General features: G+C 39.9%; 1 protein-coding gene across 1 annotated transcript; it reads right to left on the bottom strand.

Moving 5' to 3' along the window:
• Nucleotides 1–21,335: 21,335 nt before the first annotated feature.
• Nucleotides 21,336–24,261, bottom strand: LOC111913214 (serine/threonine-protein kinase PCRK1). The gene is made up of 5 exons (XM_023908932.3): nucleotides 23,989–24,261; nucleotides 22,589–22,993; nucleotides 22,250–22,510; nucleotides 22,047–22,169; nucleotides 21,336–21,959 (listed from the first exon to the last, which is right to left on the bottom strand). Exons 2-5 carry the CDS (start codon nucleotides 22,988–22,990, stop codon nucleotides 21,417–21,419), a joined length of 1,329 nt encoding a protein of 442 aa, XP_023764700.1. The 5' UTR covers nucleotides 22,991–22,993; nucleotides 23,989–24,261; the 3' UTR covers nucleotides 21,336–21,416.
• Between the last annotated feature and the right edge of the window lie 1,505 nt (nucleotides 24,262–25,766).

Below are 25,766 nucleotides of genomic sequence, written 5' to 3'. Positions count from 1 at the left end.
TAGCAAGAGGTTTACGGAGTCTTCGGGCATGTTGGATTGCCCTTTAGAGGTAGAGATTGCCGATGATCGATTGGTGCGAGCGTCGGCAGTATTCAGGGATTGTGTCCTAAGGTTATTTGAGGAGCGTTATTTGGTGGATTTGGTTCTCATCCCTTTACGGGGGAACAAGGTGATTATAGGCATGGATTGGTTGAGCCCTAATGGGGCGGTAATAGATTGCGCACAGCAGTTTGTGCGGTCAGGACCTCAAGTGGGGGAGAGTTGGTGATCCACGGCGAGAGGCCACAGCGTGGACCTGCAGTATGTTCAACAGCGAGAGCTAGGCGCTACCTTCAGCAGGGTTGCGCGGGATATGTCGCGTATGTGATGGATACCCGGGAGATGGGTAAGGCGACGGTGAGCGAGGTCCCAGTGGTGCGAGACTATGCTGATGTGTTCCCAGAGGAGCTTCCTGGAATACCTCCGGAGCGTCAGGTAAAGTTCAGGATCGACCTAGTTCCTGGTGCGGCTCCGATAGCCAAGGCACCCTATCGGTTGGCTCCTCCCGAGATGCAGGAGTTATCTACGCAGCTGCAGGAGCTGCTAGACAAGGGATTTATTCGACCGAGCAGTTCACCCTGGGGAGCCCCGATCCTGTTTGTAAAGAAGAAGGATGGGTCGCATCGGATGTGTTTAGATTACCGGGAGCTGAATAAGGTAACGGTGAAGAACCGTTACCCACTCCCGAGGATTGATGACCTCTTTGATCAGTTGCAGGGAGCATCTTGGTTCTCCAAGATAGATTTACGTTTAGGTTATCATCAGATGAGGGTCAGAGAGGAGGATGTGCAGAAGACCGCGTTTCGGACGCGTTATGGCCATTATGAGTTCGTGGTGATGCCGTTTGGGCTCACCAATGCTCCTGCCGCATTCATGGACCTCATGAACCGCGTGTGTAGACCGATGTTGGATCGGTCTGTGATAGTTTTCATTGATGACATCTTGGTTTATTCCAAGACACAGGAGGAGCACGAGGAGCATCTGAGAGAGGTTTTGGAGACCTTGAGGAGGGAGAGCTTGTACGCCAAGTTCTCCAAATGTGAGTTTTGGTTGCGCGAGGTGCAGTTTCTTGGGCACCTCGTCAACCAGAATGGGATTTCGGTAGACCCGGACAAGGTGGAGGCCGTGATGAGGTGGGAGGTTCCGAAGTCTCCATCCGAGATTTGGATTTTCCTAGGATTGGCAAGCTACTATTGGAGATTTATTCGGGATTTCTCCAAGATAGTCGTACCCTGACACGGTTGACAAGGAAAGTCGTGGTATTTCGATGGGGGCCTGAGCAGCAGGCAGCGTTCGAGATTTTGAGGCAGAGATTGTGCGAGGCACCAATCTTAGCCCTGCCCGAGGGCGTAGAGGATTTTGTGGTATACTGTGATGCATCGATCTCAGGCTTAGGCACAGTATTGATGCAGAGAGGGCATGTCATTGCTTATGCCTCGAGGCAGCTGAAGCCTCACAAGGCGAACTACCCGACGCATGATTTAGAGTTGGGGGCGGTGGTTTTCGCCCTCAAGATTTGGCGGCATTACCTCTACGGGGTTCGATGTACCATTTACACAGACCACAAGAGTTTGAGGTACCTCATGGACCAGCCGAATCTGAACATGAGGCAGCGTCGGTGGTTGGACGTGGTGAAGGATTATGATTGCGAGATCCTTTATCACCCGGGGAAGGACAATGTGGTGGCCGATGCGCTTAGCCACAAGGCGGCGCCGATCAAGGATATTTGCATGAGGATGACTGTGGTGACTCCCCTGTTAGAGCAAATTCGGGAAGCTCAGCAGGAGGCTATGAAGGAGGAACATCGGAAGAGTGAGCGAATAGTGGGTCAAGTCACCTCCTTCGATTATGATAGCCGAGGGTTATTGACACTACACCGTAGGGTGTGGGTGCCGTATCACAGAGTCGTGCGCCAGATCTTGATGGAGGAGGCGCACAAATCCCGATTCTCTATTCATCCAGGGGCGACGAAGATGTATTGGGATCTTCGTCTAGACTATTGGTGGCCCTGCATGAAGCGGGATGTGGCGTGGTACGTCGAGCGGTGTTTGATCTGCAGGAAGGACAAGCCCGAGCATCAGAGACCGCACGGCAGGATGCAGCCGTTGGATATCCCGTTGTGGAAATGGGAGGATATTACGATGGATTTTATCACAAAGCTTCCCCGGACAGCGCGAGGAGTAGATTCGATTTGGGTCATCGTGGATCGGTTGACTAAGAGCGCCCATTTTATTCCGATTCAGGAGAGTATCTCGGCCGAAAAGTTGGCCGATATCTATATCAGGGAGATAGTGGCGCGGCACAGGGTGCCAGTGTCAGTGATATCATATCGAGATATGCGGTTCACTTCCAGGTTTTGGAAGAAGTTTCATGATGAGTTGGGCACTCGTCTGCATTTTAGCACCGCCTTTCACCCGCAGACGGATGGACAGAGTGAGTCAACCATTTTGTATTCCAAGAACTTAGCAACAACATGCTTCTTAGTTCCAACATCTTCTGGTAGCGCTCCGTTTCTGGTATGAATTTGATCTATTATATATATATATATATATATATATATATATATATATATATATATATATCAATTGCATTAGTAACTCGACGAGTGGCAGCCTAACTCGTCGAGTAGATGAGAGGTTGGGACGTGGGTTTAAGTAATCTACTCACCGAGTCCGCGCTTGGACTCGACGAGTAGGCCAGTCTGGATGAAACCCTAATTAAAGGGTTTGCACCCTATTTAAACAACATTTTGAGCTTTAGGTCCAACCTCCATCACCTTCAAAGCATTACTTTCGAAACCCTAATTCCCTTTTGGCAAACTTGAGCTTTCTTAGTGACTTGGAGGGTTTTTGGTGCATTGTGTATCTAGTAGAAGAGTTGGAAGGAAGAAGGATCAACTGAGAAGGACTAGATCCAGGAGCAACATCAGTTTGTTTTCACTTTCAGGTAATCAAGCTCAAAACTTGACTTGTGGTTTTGTAGATTTTCTCCTTTGCCCCTTTATGGAGTTTTGGGGTCAATAAGCTTGATTCTTAAGACTTGGACGTCCCAAGTCGATTCACCTTCAGATCTAGACTCTAGAACCAAGTTCATGGCATAAAGATGCAAGCTCTATGGCCATATTAGCCCATGCACTTCTTTATACCTCTTTTTGGGTCCTTAAAGCTTATACTTCCATGCATGCACGTAAAGTTCATAACTTTATGTGTTAGATCGACCTTAGAAGGCCATATCTATCTTTTGGATAAGGATTGTACATCAGGAATCGAGTTATAGACTTGGACAATGGTTGGATCGACGAGTTGTTCTTGGAATTCAATAAGTCCGGGACTTGAGTCCCCAATCTATTATGGTTCAAAGGAACCCAGTTGAGTGTTAGCAGAGGTTTAGAAAGGTCCCAAGGAGTGTTTTGACGTTTTAAGATTTAGCCATAATCTGGAAACCATGGGACTCGACGAGTGTAAGAACACACTCGGCGAGTCCAAGGCAATCTCCGTACACACAAGAACAGACTCGACGAGTTGTGCATACAACTCGGCGAGTCATAGTCTGGACGTGTTCATATGATGAAGGAAGACTCAACGAGTTGTTCATACAACTCGACGAGTTAGATGAAGGTTGACTAGATGTCATTATAGAAGGGGAACTCGTCGATTCTTTGCTAAACTCGACGAGTAGAGTCAGATAGAAGGATAAAAGAAAGGATAGGGACTCGACAAGTTGGCGGCCCAACTCGGCGAGTCAGGTCAACTGGAAGCCGACTTTGACCAGGGGTAAAATGGTAATTTTACCCTAAGATTAGTTATCAGTGTTTGACTAAGTGTCTTTATGGGGATTGTAGTCGGGGAGTTACCGCAGCAGCAGTCAGACAGTTCCCGATCAGCATTTCAACAATCATCCTTACGAGGTGAGTTTCCTTCTAGTAGGAACGGGTCTACGACCACAATGCTGACCCGTTAGATAGTAGCAGTTCAGTATGCTTGATGTCTTCGTGATTTAGGCATGTATCTGTGTTATGAGTTTCGGACTGTGGTCTGATGCAGTATACAGTATATGTGTTTATGTCATATGTGATGATTATGTTATGTTATGATCAGTCAGTTCCGAAACTTCGGTCTGACGCAGTGGGCAAGGCCCTAGTCAGTTCCGGACTTCGGTCCGATGTAGAGGGCGAGGCCCTAGTCAGTTCCGGACTTCGGTCGGATGCAGGGGGTAAGGCCCTAGTCAGTTCCGGACTTCGATCTGATGCAGAGGGCGAGGCCTTAGTTAGTTCCAGACTTCGGTACGATGCAGTGGGCAAGGCCCAGTATGTTCTTTATATGTTATTCTATGGTATGTGGTAGTTTGGGGGAGCTCACTAAGTTTTGTGCTTATAGTTTCGGTTTTGGTTTTCAGGTACTTCAGCTAGCAAGGGGAAGGGCTCGGGATGATGGCATGGCACCCACCATAGTTTTAGCTTGGGAGCTAGACTCTGATATTTTTGATATTATTTGACATCAGTTGTGATATGAGACATATTTTATGATATTTTGAGACGCACGACTTATGGTTTTATTACATGATATTTTGATATTATGGTTTTAGTAATGTTTTCAAACGAAATTTTTGGCTCGTATTTTTAGGATGTTTCAAGTTGGTATCAGAGCCTTGGTTTGAGGGATTCGAACACACTTTCGGGCGTGATTGAACTCAAACTAAGGAAATGACATAAGGTTTTCAAAAGAAAAACATGTTTCGAAAAAAAATTTAAAAAGAAACTTAAAAGAGTAAAGAGTTTTAAAAAGGGAAAAGGGGTGTGGTGCATGTGATCAGCCGAGCTCGAGTAACTACTCCCAAATTACCCATACAAGTTCATGTTATGATATGAGTAGCAGCTTTATGAGAACTGCATGATACTTTAGGGCTAAGGATCTAGGAGGGATGCCTTATATGCGTATTGTATGTGTATCATCTTTATGAGGACTGCATACTAGTACAGATTAGTCAGTATGATAGCCAGGGTAGTATATTCTAGATTATGTGTACTCAATGCTCGAATGTTGTTTGCTTTGTGCTTTTATAATTTTTAGTTGTCTTTCACTAACTAGTAAACGAATATGATAAGTTATATATTGCAAGGACTAAATAATTTTAGAAGGTTAGGTCTAGCTCTATTTCGCAGCTCTTGTTTGAGCCCAACCGTTGTAGGGTAGGATCTCTCATTCAAAGAATTATCTAGTCTGAGTAATATGTAATAGAGTTCGCGAGCTAGTTGGGGAATAAAGCAGGGACTTCTTATGCAGCTGATGGCGGAGAGTGGGTTGGTGGTTACCCTAGGGCAAGCCTAGGATGAGATTAGCAAGAGATCAGCAGTAGTAGTAGAAGGGACTTAGTAGAATCGAGGCAGTTCTTGAAGAAAGTACGGATATATGTGGAAGGTAGTAGGGGCCCATACTACTGAAAGCAGGGGATCCGTACTCGATTCAGGGAAAGTTGAGACAAGACCAGGGAACTTGTAGTAGATGTGATCTTTCTAGTTATATCAACGTTTTCTGAAATTGTTGCATTGTATTTCAGAATGGTGGTTTTACGCCCTAGACCAGCAGTCGGCGGTTCAGGTGCCGGAGAGGGATCAGGTTTAGGCTCGGGGGTTGAGCATTTGGATGAGCACACTAGGGAGTTCATCTCCTCGGAGATCACACACAACATATTAGACCAAACTCATGTGATCTTTGGTACGGTCAAGGAGGGCATACTAGAGATTCTTGATGAGAGGTTGAGCACCTTCCATACTGAGATGGGGGCACGTACTTTGACCTTCAGGGAGTTCAGAGCTAGTGGAGCTCCAGACTATCAGGGGGCCCGAGACCCCATTACGAGTACCAGATGGTTGGCTGATGTGGCCAATGCTTTCCACTCTAGCAGATGTCCCAAGGGGGACAAGGTCCGACTTGCATCTTGTCTTCTGAAGGGCAGGGCACGTGATTGGTGGGAGAAGGTCAGACATGGCATCGGGGATGACGTAGCCCTTGAGACAATGACCTGGGCTGATTTCACGACCAGGTTCAGAGATAAGTTTGCACCGACCATCGAGGTGTAACAGATTGCTAGGGAGCTTCAGGATCTCCAGCAGACGACGAAGACAGTGGCGGAGATTACCGCCAAGTTCAGGGAGAGGGCTCTTCTCATTCCTCAGTATGCAGCAGACGAGGAAATGAAGAAGGCCCAATGCCATAAGATGTTGAGGAGTGATATCAGATAGTTTGTGAGTCGATCCAGCTGTAAAACGTTGGACGACATGATTGCGAGGGCTCGTGAGAGGGAGATTGATTTAGAGATAGTATCTGGAATAGGGAGTTCGGGTAAAAATCCCAAGGTATCGGATCACGGATCTAGGGGACAGCAGAGCCGCAGTCGGCGTGGCAAGTGTGGGAGGTTGTACGATGGAGTATGCAAGGCAGGGAGTTTCGGATGCTATAAGTGCGGTCGGACTGGGCACATGAGCAAGGATTGTACAGCTACTACTACGACTCTCACCTCAGCGTCTGATCTAATTTGCTTTCAGTACAATCAAAGGGCCCATAAGAGGTCCCGGTGTCCTAGCTTAGCAGCAGCAGGGAAGGTGGCGGCACCTGCCCCTGCAACATTGAGGATTACAGACGGCCGTCAGGGTAGGGCTGAGGCGCCAGTGGCGAAGAGTAGAACATTTTAGATGACATCAGAGGAGGCGTGAGCGACTCCTAACGTGGTGACAGGTATGAATTTTCCTCTTATCTTTGTTTTAGTATTGATTGTTTCTTATGGTTATGTGTTTGTGTATAAGGTCGTTCTTAGTGAACGACATTTTAGCTACAATATTGTTTGACTCGGGGGCTACCCGATCATTTGTCTCTCTTGTGCTTAGAAAGCGGTTTAGCAGAGCTCTAGGGGAGCTGGATTGCCCACTTAAGGTTGAGATAGCTGATGACAGGACCGTCAGGGTCGCAAGAGTATATAGGGGGTGCACGTTGCGGTTATTTAATGAGCAGTTCTCGGTGAATTTGGTTCCTATTCCCTTACGAGGGAATAAAGTTATATTGGGTATCGATTGGCTGAGCCCCAATGGGGGCAGTGATTGATTGTGAGTTGCAGTTGGTGAGGGTCCGCACTCCTAATAGGGGATAGATAGTGATTCAGGACGAGAGGCCACAATGCGGACCGATTCTTTATTTAGCAGCGAGAGCGAGGCCCTACTTCCAGCAGGGATGTGCGGGGTACGTCGCCTATGTTATGGATGCCCGGGAGAAGGTTAAGGCGACAGTTGATTATGTACCAGTGGTGCGAGAGTACCCAGATGTATTTCCAGAGGATTTTCCTGGTATACCTCCTGAGAGACAAGTTGAGTTCAGGATTGACCTAGTTCCTGGTGCGGCTCCGATAGCCAAGGCACCGTATCGGCTGGCTCCTCCCGAGATACATGAGTTGTCTATGCAGCTGCAGGAGCTGCTAGACAAAGGATTTATCATGCCAAGCAATTCGCCATGGGGAGCCCTGATCCTCTTCGTGAGAAAGAAGGACGGTTCGCACCGTATGTGCATAGATTACCGGGAGTTGAACAAGGTAAGAATGAAGAACCGTTACCCCCTGCCGAGGATAGATGAAATACACCCTTATACTATTATAATATTAATAGTTAATTAATAGATTAAACCACCAAGTATTTTAAATGTTTAAATACACCCTTATACTATTATAATATTAATAGTTAATACTTATATATATATATATATATATATATATATATATATATATATATATGTATAAGAACAAAGTCAGTCTTACCGTTAGTAGGCCTCATTCACGAAGCCGGTCTATAAGGGGGGTATAAGGTTACTGCCTATAAAATGGCAGTTTAATGGGTGTCCACTCTCACCCACCGTTTCCTTGACTGGTGGAGGGTCGTTAGCCGAATGGGTTTGACAGGACTATAATTCTCCCTTCATTAAAAGTATTAATGATAAATACTAAGTAACTAAACCTTTTATAAATACCCAATCTTAGTTACTTAGGAAAATGTGAATTTGGTGCTAACCCATGAAATTCACACTTTGTACCTTACCAAGTCGTTGGTGGAGCGTGTGTGGGTAAACGGCACACTAACTTAGACTAGTAAGGATAACAAAGGGTGACTTAATGCTTATCATAGATCGGTGGAGCGCATGTGGGTAACCGGCACATCGATTAGGTGATAATATTAAGGGTACCAAGTGAATTTGCATGGTTATTCACACCTTTTTTTGTGATCCTCGGCATCCCAGTCACAAAATTTGAGAGGGCACACTCGAGATTGAAACATGCAATTGAAAAGTTCAATGAATCTCAAAAGATCTAGGAGTTTCAAATCCAATTAAAACCTAATAAATTATTTCGTTTTTCATGGTGGAAATTGGTGAATCGTCATTCACCTACCTTCAAATATCTTATAGCTTAGATTACGGCATCCCTCTTCCAAGTTATAAAATATTGTGTTGGGTCCTAGCCTTGATATTTCATATTGGGTGTTATATTAAGGACTTAAAAATCAACTAACTTGAATATCTCCCATTTTAGATGTCTAGTTTAGACATCTATGATCTACCCAAATCTCTTGGAATTTCACTTCCTCCACCCCCTCCAATTATTCTCCCTAACCCACAAGTTCAAGGTCACTCAAGCCCTATTGGAAAGCAAGATCTATGTGTGATCACATCTTAGAGATGAAGTCACATATTGACAAGCCGGGAGAGTTGGGTGTCAAAGTCTTGAGAAAGTTGGATGTTCAATCACTTTCTAAGTCACATAGTGAGTTCTTTTGGGACTACTATGTGACAGACCATGACTTGACCCTTAATGATCTTACCTATTTGCTTGGTGCTGTTGAATCAGAAATGATTTGAGGACTAGTAAAGAGAATTTGATTAGAATATTAACTTCCCAAACCTTCTATTGCCAAAGGATAGGGAATTGGTTGCAAAGCCGCCTAATTTACCTGAACAATCATAAGGTTGGTAAAGTCAAAGAGTTTGACTCTACTTCGGGTAAAGTGCACTATGTAACTCTATTAAGTTCCTATTTGAGATTCTTATACATGGTGTGACCAGATCACATTTTGATGTTTTGTAGAATCGAAGAGAGGAAGCTTAAAGGAAGTATATGCTGATTCTGATCGCGAAGATGGATTTCGATCGCATGGTTCGGTGATCAGAATTGTGAGTTGTTGCTTAAGAGTTATGATATATTGCTTAGGAATAGATAACAACAAATTTTTCATATGCATTTTCATGGTAAGGATAAGTTTTTCTACAAGTTTTAAATAAAAGATAAGGTTTTATTTTATTTATTTTAAATATCCTTACAGTGGCATTTGTGAAAAATGGTTGTTTATATGATTCCATTGATAGCAATATTGGAAAATGGATTTGATTTTGTCGGATGTGGTAGTGTCATAATTTACCAAATAAGGAAAGATTCTCATCACCCAAGTTTCAATTGGACCGAAACTTGGAATCATACAAGTTGTATGATGAATGAGAATTTTCATCATTGGAAAATTAAGTTAAGTGAAAGGACTAAGGGATTGAGTACACATTCGTGTGCACTGGTCAAGTCTACCACAAAGATCGATAAGACTATTTGTCATGATTTACTAAAGTTTAGTAAATATGGTTATACTTACAAGTTTAAGTATAATTCTGAAACATTGGAAAATATTCGATGTATGGCAGAACGAATGAGAAGAATCAAATTAGGCAGAAAGGTAAAAGTGTCTCAAATCTGAAAAGATGGGAAAGTACTTTAGTATCATGTTTTATGATCATCTTAATGATTAAGATACCATATCACAAATGATCCTCCAAGGACATCTTAGTGCTTTCTTATGGCTAAGAAGAGGAGTCATGAATTGTTGGAATGGTTAAATCAAGAATATGAGTCATACTTCGTTCCAAAAGCAAAGTCTTAGAGTCATACTCCAAGATTGTGACTTGAGTGACACATCTTAAAAAAAGGTTTATTAAGACTAGTCGAATGTAAGAGTAAAATGTTTTCTACTCTTGTACATTTGAAATTGGTAAGTTGTGATGTTTTCGATAAAACAGAGACCAACTTAGGCCAATTGTGTGAAGTGTTAGTCTTGATAAGAATCCGCACTATCCCTTGAATATTTGTTTTGTCAAGGAATGGTTCTTGACAAGAGAGTCTTATATGTCAAGAGGACGGTGGGAGTCTTAAAGGTCTTGAAAGTTCCAAGAACTAATCAAGAATAAAAACCTGAAGTTCTTCACTAGCACACGACTTGAGGTTTATAACCTATCGTGTTGACATTTCTGTGCCTATTCCAGTTAAAGTTGGCTTTGCATAGGAGTTCTGAGAGTTCTCAATTGGTTTCATAACAACTTGGAAGCAATGACAGGCCCTTGTGCTGCCAGTTGGCAAGAAGTTAAGATTGCACAAGTTCAATCTATATGAGTTTGGATTTGTCACTAACCTTGTCTTGTGATTATGGTTTTGACAAAATTCATATGGATAGGAACTCATACACCATAAAATCTAGGTGTCATAAGGTTTCTCTCTGATTCATGAAAATGATGGTGAGGAAACGCTTTCACTAAGTAGATTTTTAGTAGATAGCAATTGTGACATTTGTGTTCTCAAAGTCGTTAGTGGAGCATGTGTGGGTAACCGGCACACTAACATAGACTTGTGAGAAATGGCAAAGATCTAAACAATTGAGACTATGATTACGGTATCCCTTTTCATAGTTCTATAAAATTGTTTAGACACACATGTGAGCTATCTAAGGAAATGTGTATGATTTTGATAAAGTTTTATCGAAGCATCTTGTATCAGAAATCTGAACTTTGTTAAGAAAGTCAATAAAGTATTGATTTCTAGAAGTCCAGTTGATTTCTGAGTACATGTCAAAGCTAGTGGGAGCATAAGTGTTGTGCTGATAATTATCATGTTAGTGGGAGCATGATTATTATGTTCAGTATTGCAAGTTAGCAATGTTAATTATAGAAAACAAAAGTTTCAATTCGTGAAGTTGTAAGGGTTGAAAATTTGTTTTGCTATAATTAAGGGAGAGGAAATTATACTAGATTTCAATTCTAAAAGCTTAGATTGAGATTTTAATCATCTTTAGTCAAATATATATATGAATTTTATGTTGGAATGGTTCGACTTAAGGAAATTCTATATATATTACATTTTCAAAATTCGATTATGATTACGGCATCCCTCTTCATAGTCAAATTTTGAGAACATGGAAAATAAAAAATATTGTAGCAAAAGATTGGTCTAGTATCATGTCTTTATGTGAGACATCATGAATCATGTCCCATATGCTTCGGATATAGGATCAATTGCATGTGCTATAATATTTATCCTTTCTAAATTTTCTGAATGCCTAAGGCATTAAGATCTAGAATTGGATATGACTAAAATGATTAAACAATTGTCGAGTACAATCTAAGGTTTACCAAAGATTGGTTACTCAAGGATAGTTGGAAGTATAGTGTTAATTTTTGGAAAGGACCATAATTGACATATTCTGAAAAGAGGCAACTCTTGTTCAGAAGTGACAGTCAAAATGAGAATATGGAAATATTCCCAAAGGTAGAAGTTGTTCATTCAATCTGTGTAAGATTAGGAAACTTAATGCAAGAAGGTTGTTCAAAGCAATGTACTTTGAATTTGAGACTTTGGTTCCATGGAATGCTCTCCATTGGGATACTCTGTAATGATTGTTGACAAGTCTTTGTGACTTTGTGCATAGTCATTACGAGAGGATCAATGCGTATAAGTTTAGAATCTAACAGATTTCTTTAAATAGTAGGGATTTGGAATTCTTACATTTACGATAAAGATTTGGGATTGTGAAATGAGCATCATTGGAATCATGTTCAATTGATCTATTTCACAAAGTAAAGATCATAGATAAACATAGTGTGCATACTTGATGTATGGCATGACTAGTGTTTACAAAACATAGTTTACATGCTTGGAGCATGGGACAACTATTGTTTTAATTCAAGTATAAAGTTGATTATTTGAAACATTATACAATGAATAATGAGTAATCAATATGGTGTTTAAATAAAAGGTGTTTTATTTACTCTCAAAGGTGCTTGGGAACATAGAGGATTAGTATTATTCTTGTGTTTCACTTTGCATGTTTTGACTTCCAGAATAACTAGGTTATTCTTTCCGAATAACTAAGTTATTCAAATCATCCACAGTCGATAATACGTTGGAAGTAGGTATTAAGGCAAGACTGTCATGAATCGGGTTTGTAGATGTCCAAGGTAGTGGACATAGTAAGAGTTACTACAACATTCATGAGTACTCCTGGAATAGGGATTCAAGTATTGGATTCAACCCACGCTCATTTGAATCACTTCATGGATTTTATCACGAGTGATCATGAGACGATAATATCTTATATTCTTCAAACCTAGAGATATGAGTTGTTACTATGAGTTGGTTGTACATTGATTGCACGAAAACGCATTCAGTAACTCGATGTTATAAAACGTGTCTTTGTGTATGATTCAACAAGTAGTAGAACAAGCCATATGAGTTGAAGTTTATCCATTCCTTTTACCTTCGGGATAAAAGCGATATATGTGGTCCCCTCGATGATTTGGTGATGACAAACGTAAGTGCTCGGCCGGGCCTGGACTGATTTGATTTGTTCAATTAGTCAGTCGTCATAAATCGGAAATCGGGAAACAACAAATGGATAGAGAGAATGATTATAATCCATGTCTCAGTCCATGTGATATCTAGAATGGAGGAATATATGATCCCTTATCTAATGGACATGTCATTTGATTTGTTTAGAGTTTGACAGCGGATTTAAGAACTACGATTGCTAGTCGGGATCTTGGAGTCATACTTGAATAATATTTTTAGACTTATCCAAGTGGGAGACTATTGGATTAGGTGTCTAAGCCCATAACTATTATTGGTATGTATTCGAACCGAGAGTAGCATGGTCCATTTGGGTTGCATATCACCAGGACAATTTGTTAGGATGGACTTTGAGAGAAGGTTATTTATGGTTTATTAATATATTATAAGTAATAATATATTAATATAAAATCATATGTTTTAATTAGTATTGATCAAGAATTAATTTAGTGGTCAAAAGAGACTAATTGAATCTATGGGGACTAATTATGATAATTAGTTATATTTATATGTGTTAGGCTTATGATCCATGTTGGACCAACTTTATGTATGGATACATAAAGAGTTGGGCTACATGAACCATGGATCATAAAACCCATGGGTATGGATTTGGGTTATATCCATGACCCTAGAAATCTCACATATAAATAGATACTTCATTACCCAAAATCGCCACTTGTATCTTTTTAGAGTTCATGGTGTCTTTTGTGTGCATGGAATTCTCTCTCAAGTTCATCCTTTGTCCATGGTGTGTTGTTATTCCATTTGAGGCTTCCACACTATTGGGGCTAAGATCTTTAAGGCCAAATACACCAAGAATTCAAGCTCCATCAAAAGGTATGTCATGCTAACTAGTATATTATATTTTTATGTTAAATGCATGCTAGTTGTAAGATTAATACCTTGGAAACCATTTGCATGTATAATTAGTGAAAACATAGATCCAAGGTATTTAGGGTTGTATGTGCAACATAGGATGTTGTAGTATACCAAAACCCAACATGGATATCACTAGATGCGGGTCAGGGATGAGGATGTGCAGAAGACCGTTTTTAGGACCTGCTACGGTCATTATGAGTTCGTGGTGATGCCGTTTGGTCTCACCAATGCTCCAACCGCGTTCATGGACCTCATGAACCGCGTGTGTAGGCCGATGCTGGATCGGTCTGTGATAGTGTTCATTGATGATATCTTGGTGTATTCCAAGACTCATGAGCAACATTAGGAGCACTTGAGGGAGGTGCTTGAGACCTTGAGGAGGGAGATACTTTTCGCAAAATTCTCCAAGTGCGAGTTCTGGTTGCGCGAGGTGCAGTTCCTAGGGAACCTTGTCAACCAGAAGGGTATATTGGGAGATCCGGCCAAGATTGAGTTTGTGATGTAGTATGAGGTCCCGAGGTATCCATATGAGATTTAGAGCTTCATGGGTTTGGCAGGGTATTATAGGAGATTTATCCAGGATTTCTCGAAGATATCAGATCCGCTCACCCGGCTCACCAAGAAGTCCTTGGTGTTTCGCTGGGGGCCTGAGCAGCAGGCAGCATTTGAGACCCTCAGACGATGATTATGCGAGGCATCGATTCTTACCCTGCCAAAGGGAGTGGATGACTTTGTAGTCTACTTTGACACTTCAATCATAGGTTTGGGAGCAGTGTTGATGCAGCGAGGGAATGTGATAGCTTATGCCTCGAGACAGTTGAAGCCTCGCGAGGCTAACTATCCGACACACGATTTAGAGCTGGGGGCAGTGGTGTTCGCCCTCAAGATTTGGCAAGATTACCTCTATTGGGTTTGTTGTACCATCTACAAGGATCACAAGATTTTGAGGTACCTCATGGATCAGCCGAATCTGAACATGCGGCAGCATCGGTGGTTAGACGTGGTAAAGGATTATGACTGTGAGATCCTTTACCATCCGGTCAAGGCCAACGTAGTGGCCAACGCACTGATCCGCAAGGTGGTAGCGGCCCCGATCAGGGATATATGCCTGAGGATGACAGTGATTACTTTATTGATGGAGCAGATCTAGGAGGCACAGGTTGAGGGCCTGAAAGAGGAGAGGCAGAAGTGTGAGAGGATCGTGGGTCGAGTAGCTTCTTTCAATTATGATAGTCGAGGATTGCTGACCCTGCATGGGAGGGTCTGGGTGACATACTGGGGCGGGGTACGGCAGGTGTTGATGGACGAGGCCCACAAGTCTTGATTCTCCATCCACCCGGGGGCGATAAAGATGTATAGAGATCTTCGACCCGATTACTGGTGGCCCTGCATGAAGTGGGATGTAGCGTGGTATGTAGAGAGATGCCTGACCTGCAGGAAGGTCAAGGCAGAGCACCAGAGACCTCACAGCAAGATGCAGCCGTTAGATATTCTCGTGTGGAAATGGGAGGATATCATCATGGATTTCATTACTAAGCTTCCCAGGACCGCAGGTGGAGTTGATTCGATTTGGGTCATCGTGGATCGGTTGACCAAGAGTGCGCATTTAATACCGATCCAGGAGAGCATCTCGGCTAAGAAGTTAGCCGATATTTATGTGCGTGAGGTAGTGGCACGTCATGGGGTACCTGTTTTGGTGGTGTCAGACCGAGACGTCCGGTTCACTTCCAGGTTTTGGAAGTGGTTTCATGACGAGATGGGTACTCGTCTTCACTTTAGCACTGCTTTCCACCCTCACACGGACGGGAAGCGAGAGGACAATTCAGACTCTCGAAGACATGCTTCGGGCATGTGTCCAAGATTTCGGTGGCAGTTAGGATACGTATCTTCCATTAGCGGAATTTTTATATAACAATAGTTACCACGCCAGTATTGACCGTCCTCCCTTTAAGATGCTTTATGGGAGGAAGAGTAGGACCCCAATCTGTTGGGGCGAGGTCAGTCATAGAGTCATGGGGAGTATGGAGGTGGTACTTAAGACGACAGAGTTTATACAGCAGGTCTGTAGCCGGCTCAAGACTGCTCAGAGTCGGCAGAAGAGTTACGCCAACAAGAGGCGTTCTGATTTGGAATTTTAGGTGGGCGATATGGTCCTCCAGAAGGTATCACCTTGGAAGGGTGTCATCCGATTTCGGAAGCGGGACAAGTTGGGCCCCATATTCATTGGTCCCTTTAGGGTGTTGGCCCGGGTGGGTAAGGTTGCGTATCGGTTAAATCTTTCAGAAGAGCTCAGCCAGATCCACAACACTTTCCACGTTTCTCAGCTGCGGAAGTGCTTAGTGGATGAATCAGTAGTTGTACCATTGGAGGATATTCAGGTTAATGGCAGCCTGAATTACATCGAGAGACCTGTTGAGATATTGTATTGAAAGACAAAGACCTTGAGGAACAAGGAGGTTCAGCTAGTAAAGGTGCAGTGGCAGCACCGCAAGGGCTCAGAGTGGATGTGGGAGCCCGAGGAGGGGATGAGAGAGAACTACCCAGAGTTGTTTGCAGAGACAGTAGACTTCGAGGACGAAGTCTAAGATAAGCGGGGAAGAATTGTAGCGCCCCATTTCTTGTATGTATTTGATCTATATATATATATATATATATATATATATATATATATATATATATATATATATATATATATATATCAATTGTATTGGTAACTCGGTGAGTGGCAGCCTAACTCGTCGAGTAGATGAGAGGTTGGGATGAGGGTTTAAGTAATCTACCCGCCGAGTCCGCGCTTGGACTCGACGAGTAGGCCAGTCTGGATGAAACCCTAATTAAAGGGTTTGCACCCTATTTAAACAACATTATGAGCTTCAGGTCCAGCCTCCATCACCTCCAGAGCATTACTTTCGAAACCCTAATTCCCTTTTGGCAAACTTAATCTTTCTTATTGACTTGGAGGGGTTTTGGTGCATTGTGTATCTAGTAGAAGAGTTGGAAGGAAGAAGGATCAACTGAGAAGGACTAGATCCAGGAGCAACATCAGTTTGTTTTCACTTTCAGGTAATCAAGCTCAAAACTTGACTTGTGGTTTTGTAGATTTTCTCCTTTGCCCCTTTATGGAGTTTTGGGGTCAATAAGCTTGATTCTTAAGACTTGGACGTCCCAAGTCGATTCACCTTCAGATCTAGACTCTAGAACCAAGTTCATGGCATAAAGATGCAAGCTCTATGGCCATATTAGCCCATGCACTTCTTTATACCTCTTTTTGGGTCCTTAAAGCTTATACTTCCATGCATGCACGTAAAGTTCATAACTTTATGTGTTAGATCGACCTTAGAAGGCCATATCTATCTTTTGGATAAGGATTGTACATCAGGAATCGAGTTATAGACTTGGACAATGGGTGGATCGACGAGTTGTTCTTGGAATTCAATAAGTCCGGGACTTGAGTCCCCAATCTATTGTGGTTCAAAGGAGCCCAGTTGAGTGTTAGCAGAGGTTTAGAAAGGTCCCAAGGAGTGTTTCGACGTTTTAAGATTTAGCCATAATCTGGAAACCATGGGACTCGATGAGTGTAAGAACACACTCGGCGAGTCCAAGGCAATCTCCGTACCCACAAGATCAGACTCGACGAGTTATTCATACAAATCGACGAGTCATAGTATGGACGTGTTCATATGATGAAGGCGGACTCGGCGAGTTGTTCATATAACCCGGCGAGTCAGATGAAGGTTGACTAGATGTCATTATAGAAGGGGAACTCGTCAAGTCTTTGCTAAACTCGACGAGTAGAGTCAGATAGAAGGATAAAAGAAAGGAAAGGGACTCGACGAGTTGGCAGCCCAAGTCGGCGAGTCAGGTCAACTGGAAGCCGACTTTGACCAGGGGTAATATGGTCATTTTGCCCTAAGATTAGTTATCAGAGTTTTACTAAGTATCTTTATGGGGATTGTAGTCGGGGAGTTACCGGAGCAGCAGTCAGACAGTTCCCGATCAACATTTCAGCAGTAAGCCTTACAAGGTGAGTTTCCTTCTAGTAGGAACTGTTCTACGGCCACAATGTCAACCCGTTAGATAGTAGCAGTTCAGTATGCTTGATGTCTTCGTGATTCAGGCATGTCTATGTGTTATGAGTTCCGGACTGTGTTCTGATGCAGTATACAGTATATGTGTTTATGTCATATGTTATGATTATGTTATGTTATGATCAGTCAGTTCTAGACTTCGGTCCAACACAGTGGGCAAGGCCCTAGTCAGTTCTGGACTTCGGTCCGATGCAGAGGGGGATGCCCTAGTCAGTTCCGGACTTCGGTCCGATGCAGGGGGCAAGGCCCTAGTCAGTTCTGGACTTCGTTCAGATGCAGAGGGCGAGGCCCTAGTTAGTTTCGGACTTCGGTCCGATGTAGTGGGCAAGGCCCAAGTCAGTTCCGGACTTTGGTCTGATGCAGTGAGCAAGGCCCAATATGTGCTTTATATGTTATTGTATGGTATGTGGTAGTTTGGGGGAGCTCACTAAGCTTCGTGCTTACAGTTTCAGTTTTGGTTTCAGGTACTTCAGCTAGCAAGGGGAAGGGCTCGGGATGATGGCATGGCACCCACCATAGTTTTAGCCTGGGAGCTAGACTCTGATATTTTTGACATGATTGGACATCAGTTGTGATATGAGACATATTTTATGACATTTTGAGACGCACGACTTATGGTTTTATTACATGATATTTTGATATTATGGTTTTAGTAATGTTTTCAAACGAAATTTTTGGCTCGTATTTTTGGGATGTTTCATTCTGTCTTATACTTCCTTTCCAAAGACTCCCATAGTTCCTTAGCAGTTGCAACTTTACAATAAACATTGTACAATGCATCAGTTAGCCCATTCAACACATAGTTGCGGCATAGAAATTCTGAGTGCTTCCATGCATCCACTGCATTCACATTTTGAGTATCAGCCTGCCCCTCAACAATTACAGGAGCATTTTCTGTTAGGAGCCGAGCCATGTTCAAGGTGGTCAAGTAGAATAGCATCTTCTACTTCCACCTCTTGAAGTTCAGACCAGAAATTTTTTTCAGGTCTCTCAGCATGATTAGCCATGAAGTTTGGAATCGGTGCATTTGGGTTGACAGCAGGGGTAGCACTAGCAGCAGGAGTTTCAGTAGCAACGGGAGTTCCGGACATTCTGAAAGAGTCGTAAGCACAGTTAATTAGATTACAGGAAAAGATCAATACAAAATCGATAAAAGAACAGAAAACGAAAGTTTTAGAACAAATAATAAATTTGTTTAAGACTGTTAGTGTAAGGAGTTCGTTTTCCTCTTGAAAGTTTCCTGGAAAGAAAGGTTAGTAGCAAAACGTGGTGGCTGAGGCTCGAGTTGGCAGGGTACAACAACCTTAGCAGTGGTGTACTGCCGGATATTTCACTTGCCTGAAAGAGTCAGGAGAAAGAAGAGTATTTTCATTCATACCGGATATTTCACTTGCCTGAGGGACCAAAACTATCAAGTTTAGGGTATTTGTGTCTACAAGTCGTGCCTATACACGAGTTCGGTGGTGTTTTTGGTCTACAAAATCCAAGATTTGCACCCCCCCCCCCCCCTACGCGCGAGTAGAATTATAGTAAACCCATAAACACAAGCTTATAAGTCTTACATGCATTCAAGCTTATAAACCTTGTTGAGTTTGGTCTTTCTACCAATGTAGGACTCATTTCCCCATTCATTCCTTTTTGCTAAATTTATTCTCAAATACCCTTCTTTGAGTATCGATATCTCATTCACATATATTCCATTTTGGACATATAATATACCGTTTTGAAGTCCTCATGGAAGAGAACACAAACCCACTTAGAGTTAGTTATATATATATATATATATATATATATATATATATATATATATATATATATATATATATATATATATATATATATATATATATATATATCCAAAGTTAGTAAAAATATAAATATTTATACTAAATTTTCCAACAACAAAGACCAAATTACTTAATTCCGATTTAGAATGACCGCATCCAAGCATTTTTATTTACGCAACCAAAAAATTGAATTATCCTCCAAAATATATGATATTTACCATAATCATCCATTAACGGCTAATTTGTTGTCGAGAGGAAGCTATGGTACAATAATTGAAAAGTTAGCATGCTCAAAACATCGAATAGTCCTCCATGTGGACTTCGACACCAAGAACCTGACCATGTCCTATTATATTTGTGTAACTTCTCTTAGTTTCCAAGGCGAACAATCTCGAAAATCTAATATAATACATAAAGGACTTTATAAAATCCATATATCATCCTAATTTTTAATATAGGATCCGTTATATGGGTGATAATATGAACTCGTGAAGAAGTTGGTTCATTTAAGAACCTACGTCACCATTTACAAATAAAATGCCAATTAAAAAACATATAGACTTTCAATTCCTAACCCATCACCTTAATCTGGATACTAAATTTTTTCCACATTATCCACCTTTCTTTCCCCATCTTCCCCAAGAAAAAATATATATAAAAAAAATTAAGTGATTTCGGATTCTCTAATAAATTGATAACTCAATATGCTCTAAACATCAACATGTAACAACCGCTAGGACACCCTAACATCGCTTTTAGAAAAATCAACCTTCCACCTGAAAAAAAATAGTTTTCACTTTCCAATTAGAACGGTTTCTTTATGAATTTACAGACAATAAACTTTCACTTGTTTCCATTATTTTAATTTTTTACCGATCGGGAAATCGAGGTAGGTAAAAGGAATATTAGTCGTGGACTCGTGGTACACCCCACAATTGAAAGTAAATGTTACACCTTTTGATTATAGATCCCCATGATGTTACTTTTTTGGAGATTTATTTTCAACCATAATACTAAATAAAATCAAAGAAGAATCCACAAAGGAGCTCCGACTTTCCTAAAAAAAACATAATGTCATCTTCAAAGAATAAATTAGAAATATCCATATCTTCCCGTACCGACTTTAGCAACACAAAAAATATGATGTCCAATAGTCTCCATCCATTGCACAAAAAATGATTAGTGTAATGTTTGTTTATGATTAATGTCTAAACAATTTAGACATTTAACAAATTTAAATTAAATTAAATATTTATTATTATTTGATTATTATATAATTATATAATTTTTTGTTAATTTGGTTATAAATAAATGTCTTCGTATTTATATAATATTAAAATGTTCTAACTTCTAGCGTTTGATTAAACTTTCCGTTTTGAGCAAAAAAATATTGTTTGACACTACACGTTTTCAGCGTTTAATTAATATAAAACAATCAAAATCTAAAAGTTATCTCACATAGTTTTTAACAAAACACTACCGGCTATCTATTTTCTGCTACCCGTTACTAGTTAGTTTTGTCAAACATGCCCTAAAATTATATTGTCGTAGATGTTACCTCACACAATATAATATAGTTTCACAAATTTACAAAATGTCTATAATGATTTACGATAAAAAAAACTTATTATTTATTACTATTTTATAAAAAATGGTCTAAAATGTTTCATAAATAAAAACTATACCGTTATTATATAAGACTTTGTTTGATGCGTTACGTGATACCTAAAAGTTTAAAAAGTTTATAATAAAAAAATAACGTTTAGTAAAACTAGTGAATTATGATATTGCTAGTTTATATATGTTTTTGGTAACGAATTAATTGTGTTGTTGATAGTTTATATAACAAAAGTTGATAATATCTCTCTCATATTTCATGAAATTCAATAACAGCAACTATATTTTATATCTTATATGTTATAATCTTATTTCCTCAATTAGTACTCACAAGCTTAGGATTCCAAGCCAAACAAACCAACCATTTATTCTCTCCAATTATCGGATTAATCACCCTTCTCCTCAACTCCTCCCTTATCGACCTCTCACAACCACCATCCCTCTCCATCACAGCCGCCTTCAATGGCGGCAACGGCGACACCATTTTTTCCGGCCACTCCATATCACCTTCAACAATCTGGTTCACCATTTCCAACACTTGGCTCATTCTTGGCCTCATTCTTGGTTGTTTAAGTAAGCATTTGTTAGCAACAGCAGCCAGCTTTTGTGCAGATTTTAGGGAGTAGTTTCCAGAAAGCCGAGGATCCAAAATCATTTGAAATTTTCGCATGTCTTGAGTGATGTGTGGTCTTACCCAATCCAATAGTTTTTGCTCGTTTTTTGGCTTGTTTAGATCCAATGGCCTTCTACCCGTTATAAGTTCATATAAAAATACTCCATAACTCCATACGTCACTTTTGTAAGTGAGTCGCCCTGTTTGTATGTATTCAGGAGCCGCATATCCTACTGTTCCAACTACCTGTTTTGTTTTTATCAAGAAAAATGACATGAATTTGAATATGGCAAGTGAGGGCATTATGGTAATTTCACCAAAAAAAAAACGTACAGCTGTCGAGACATGGCTAAGACCATCGGAAGGACCGAGCCTAGCCAATCCAAAATCTGAAAGCTTCGCGTTCCAATTCTCATCCAAGAGAATATTCGAAGATTTGAAATCTCTAAAGATTATCTGTTTCCATAACACAATAATATTTCAACCATTTAATCTCATGATCTAAAATGGTAAAATGTAGTCTGACGAAAGGGTACCTGAAATTCCATTTCTTCATGGAGGTAAGCTAACCCTCGAGCAGCATCCTGTGCGATTTTCAGTCGCGTTGACCATGGAATTGGTGTTTGAACTCTGCTACATAAATGATCTTGAACACTCCTGTTTGGCATATATTCATACACAAGAAGACGTTGAATCCCTCTTTCATCATCCTCAGCACAATACCCAATCAGTTTGACCAGATTCGGATGATCAACAAACCCTAGAACATTCACTTCCGTAATCCATTCCTTGTGTCCCTGAACATTACACAAAAATTAAACAAAAACTACATAAAATCAATTAATCATACATGAAATCCAGAAGAACAAATCAACCTGCAACCCCCTTCTTCCAAGTTGCTTTACAGCGACATCTATTTTCTTATTCGAACCATCTGTGGTTCGTAGAACAGCCCGATAGACGCATCCGAAACCACCTTCTCCGATTATTAGGGCACGGCTGAAGTTTCTGGTGACGGATTTGAGCTCGGCGAATGTGAATACTCTGATATTATTGTTACTGTTACGACTTGATCTTTGAGTCAAGGTTGTGAATGAAACCCTTGTGGAGGATTCGTTGCTGACGTCAGAGGCGTCAAGGGAAGTGAATCCTGACCCTGATTTCGTTTCATCTTGACCGTTGGATATGGAAGGTGATGAATTGGAGGTAGATTTTATAGTCTTTGTATCATTGGTTTTGTCTCTATGGGAAAAGGAGAAACATCTCATCCCTCTCATTGCCTGAAAAAATAGGGTTGGTTTTGTAAGAATTGACTTTTTTTGGGACAAATTTAGACATGTAAATGGTATGTTTTTGCAAGAATGATGATCTGTTTGCAAAGAATCACTCGATGCCAAATAAAGATCATCAAGAACATGGAGTCTTTAAGCAAAAGGAATGTAATGTAATGATTATGAATTTATGATAATAGTAAGTGTTGATTTTGAGTAAAATGACATCACTAGACATATATGGATGAAGTTAAGTAAAGAATCTTTAAACACTATGTTTTTTATTAATGAAATCATATTTGACTTTTGAATGTTAATAGATCATGGCTTCCATCTTATGAGGTATTTGGTTGTCGATGAGCATGTCATCTCTCGTAAAGGTTATAAATTTATAAAAGTGTTTGACTTGTTAATTAAACTTATAATACTTTTTATATAAACAAATTAAAAGAATATAAAAGTTGCCATCTTGGCCATTTGGATACGACTAAATCATCCATGTGAAGCACTTCTTTTACTTGCTTCGAAACTTCGAATAGTCTTTTTGTATAGTGGGTATAGTTTTATGCTTAAATTGTTAGATGTATGAAAATTAATCAAATTAATCAAAATTACAAACCATAAATTATTATACATAAATAATTAACATTGTGAATAGTTATAAAAAATGTCCTACAGTAGATTTCTTAGAATTTATTTTTATAGGATCAGATCTTCACAAAAAAAATCTTTCATTATATTTACTTTTTTTTTCACTCTAATAACCAATTATTTTCATGGAGATCTGATTTTGAATTGGAGTAGTCTACAAAGATGCCAAAACCATAACTGAAATATAAAGAAAGAAATCAAAATCAATGTATGATGAAATAATAAACATCGTGATCAAAACTTAAAAGCCATAGCAAAACAGAGGTAAGAGTTGTTTAATTAGAACTCACAAACGGTTTAATTCCATAGTAATTAAGAAAAAATTACAGAAGATTAAGAAGGAGACGAAATACCTTACGTGATCTGTGTTCAAAATTGTGGCAAATTCACGAACTACAAAGTTCCAAACAAATCCATGTCGAGAGAATTGAAGTAGAGAAAGAAAGGGAGAAAATCATGAAGATGGAAGAAACTGAATTGCATAAATATGGAGAAGTGAATGGAATTGCTAGTGTAGACAGCTGGAATTTAGCTTACCAAACACAAATATGAATTAACAAAGAGAGATAACAATGAATATTTATATATGAAGTGAAGGTGAGGCTGAAGGAGGGAAAGGTTGTCCATGAAAGCGAGATTTAGAAGAAGATGACACATGTTAAAACTTAGATACTGCTCCAACTCATTCTCAATCTCACGCACAAACACAAACTACTTATTTGATAAATGGTTTCATTTTTTGTTATAAAAGTAGATTTGCAATCTTCTTCGTCGTGTGAGGTTTGAAGAACTATAGATTGTGGCAATAAAAGAATTGAAATACACAGATCATTTCTTAAAATATAATGCACATTTTAATTGTTAAAAGGTTATGTTTTCAAGTTTTGTAGATCAAGAGAAAATAATAAAAGGAAATAGAAGAAAACAATTAATTCCTCGTGTAATTGAGTTAGTATGAAATGAAAAAAACAGAAAAAGAAATATAATAAGAAACAAAAAAAATGATTTTTTTATATTTGTTTGAAAAAAAATGATAATTTTATATTTTTTTGTAAGATTTTTTTTTGGTTAAGATGAATAAGGAGGGGATATGATGGTCATTTTGTTTGTGTTTCTTTCTATTCTGTCTAAAATTGGAAAAATGGTTTTGAAAACTAGGAATATGAAATTTATCTATCATAATCCGGTCATTTCCATCTTTTAAAAGAACTTGAGATTCGAATACATGATGAAAAAGAATGTTGTCAACACAGTATTGTTGATCTCATGTATTTTGATTTTATATGAGGCAAAGTAATTACGTTTTAGTTTTATGTAGTGATCAAGTGTAAGGCCAACATGCACGGGTGATGAAAGTACACTAAGGTCACCCTTTAACGCGTGAACACCTCCCAAAACACAACGTAGGTTTGGTGTGGAGTAAGGCTACTTACGGAACTTCACAAATACGAGAGAATAGACTCTCTCTCTCTCTCTCTCTCTTTCTCTCTCTCTCTCTCTGTGTGTGTGTGTGTGTGTAGGGAGGAGTCCACACGCGAGCACTGCACCAGGATGTTGGAGTGGAGTTGTGATGAGGTGGCACTAATAGTCTAAAACTTTATCCACTTATTTTAGTTGCCAATAATTTCTCTACTTTTTCAATTAATTTCTAAAAACTATTAGAAATTTTTGATCTATTAATCACTAGGCTTGTACATGAACTAAACGTCTAATGAACTATTTGTAAACCATTCGGCGGTAAATTTGTTTATTTTCATTTATTTACTAAATGAACAAACATTAATATATTTTTTTTGTTTGTTTAGTTAAATGAACGAATACAAACATTTGATTTTTATGTTTTTCATTTATTATGTTACTATATACACACATACACACAATGAGAGGACCGAACGTAGAGTTTCTATGAGTTGTTTAAGTTTAACATCCAGATTTTGTACAAATATCAAAAGTGACACTGCTGAGTATGATGAATATATAAGAAGTGTTGACAGTCAAGTTTTATTGTTTTTATTTGGATTTTTATGCTCATTTCTAATTCATATATGTTCATTTATGTTTGTTTGCTTTCGTTAGTTTATGATCGTTTATGTTTGTTTATCATCTAAACGAACTTGAACAAAACAATTTG

The sequence above is a fragment of the Lactuca sativa genome, chromosome 8 (genome assembly GCF_002870075.4).
Source record: "Lactuca sativa cultivar Salinas chromosome 8, Lsat_Salinas_v11, whole genome shotgun sequence".
Classification (NCBI taxonomy): domain Eukaryota; kingdom Viridiplantae; phylum Streptophyta; class Magnoliopsida; order Asterales; family Asteraceae; genus Lactuca; species Lactuca sativa.
Note: the sequence above shows the minus strand (reverse complement) of the source record. Positions and strands in the feature narration are given on the sequence as shown.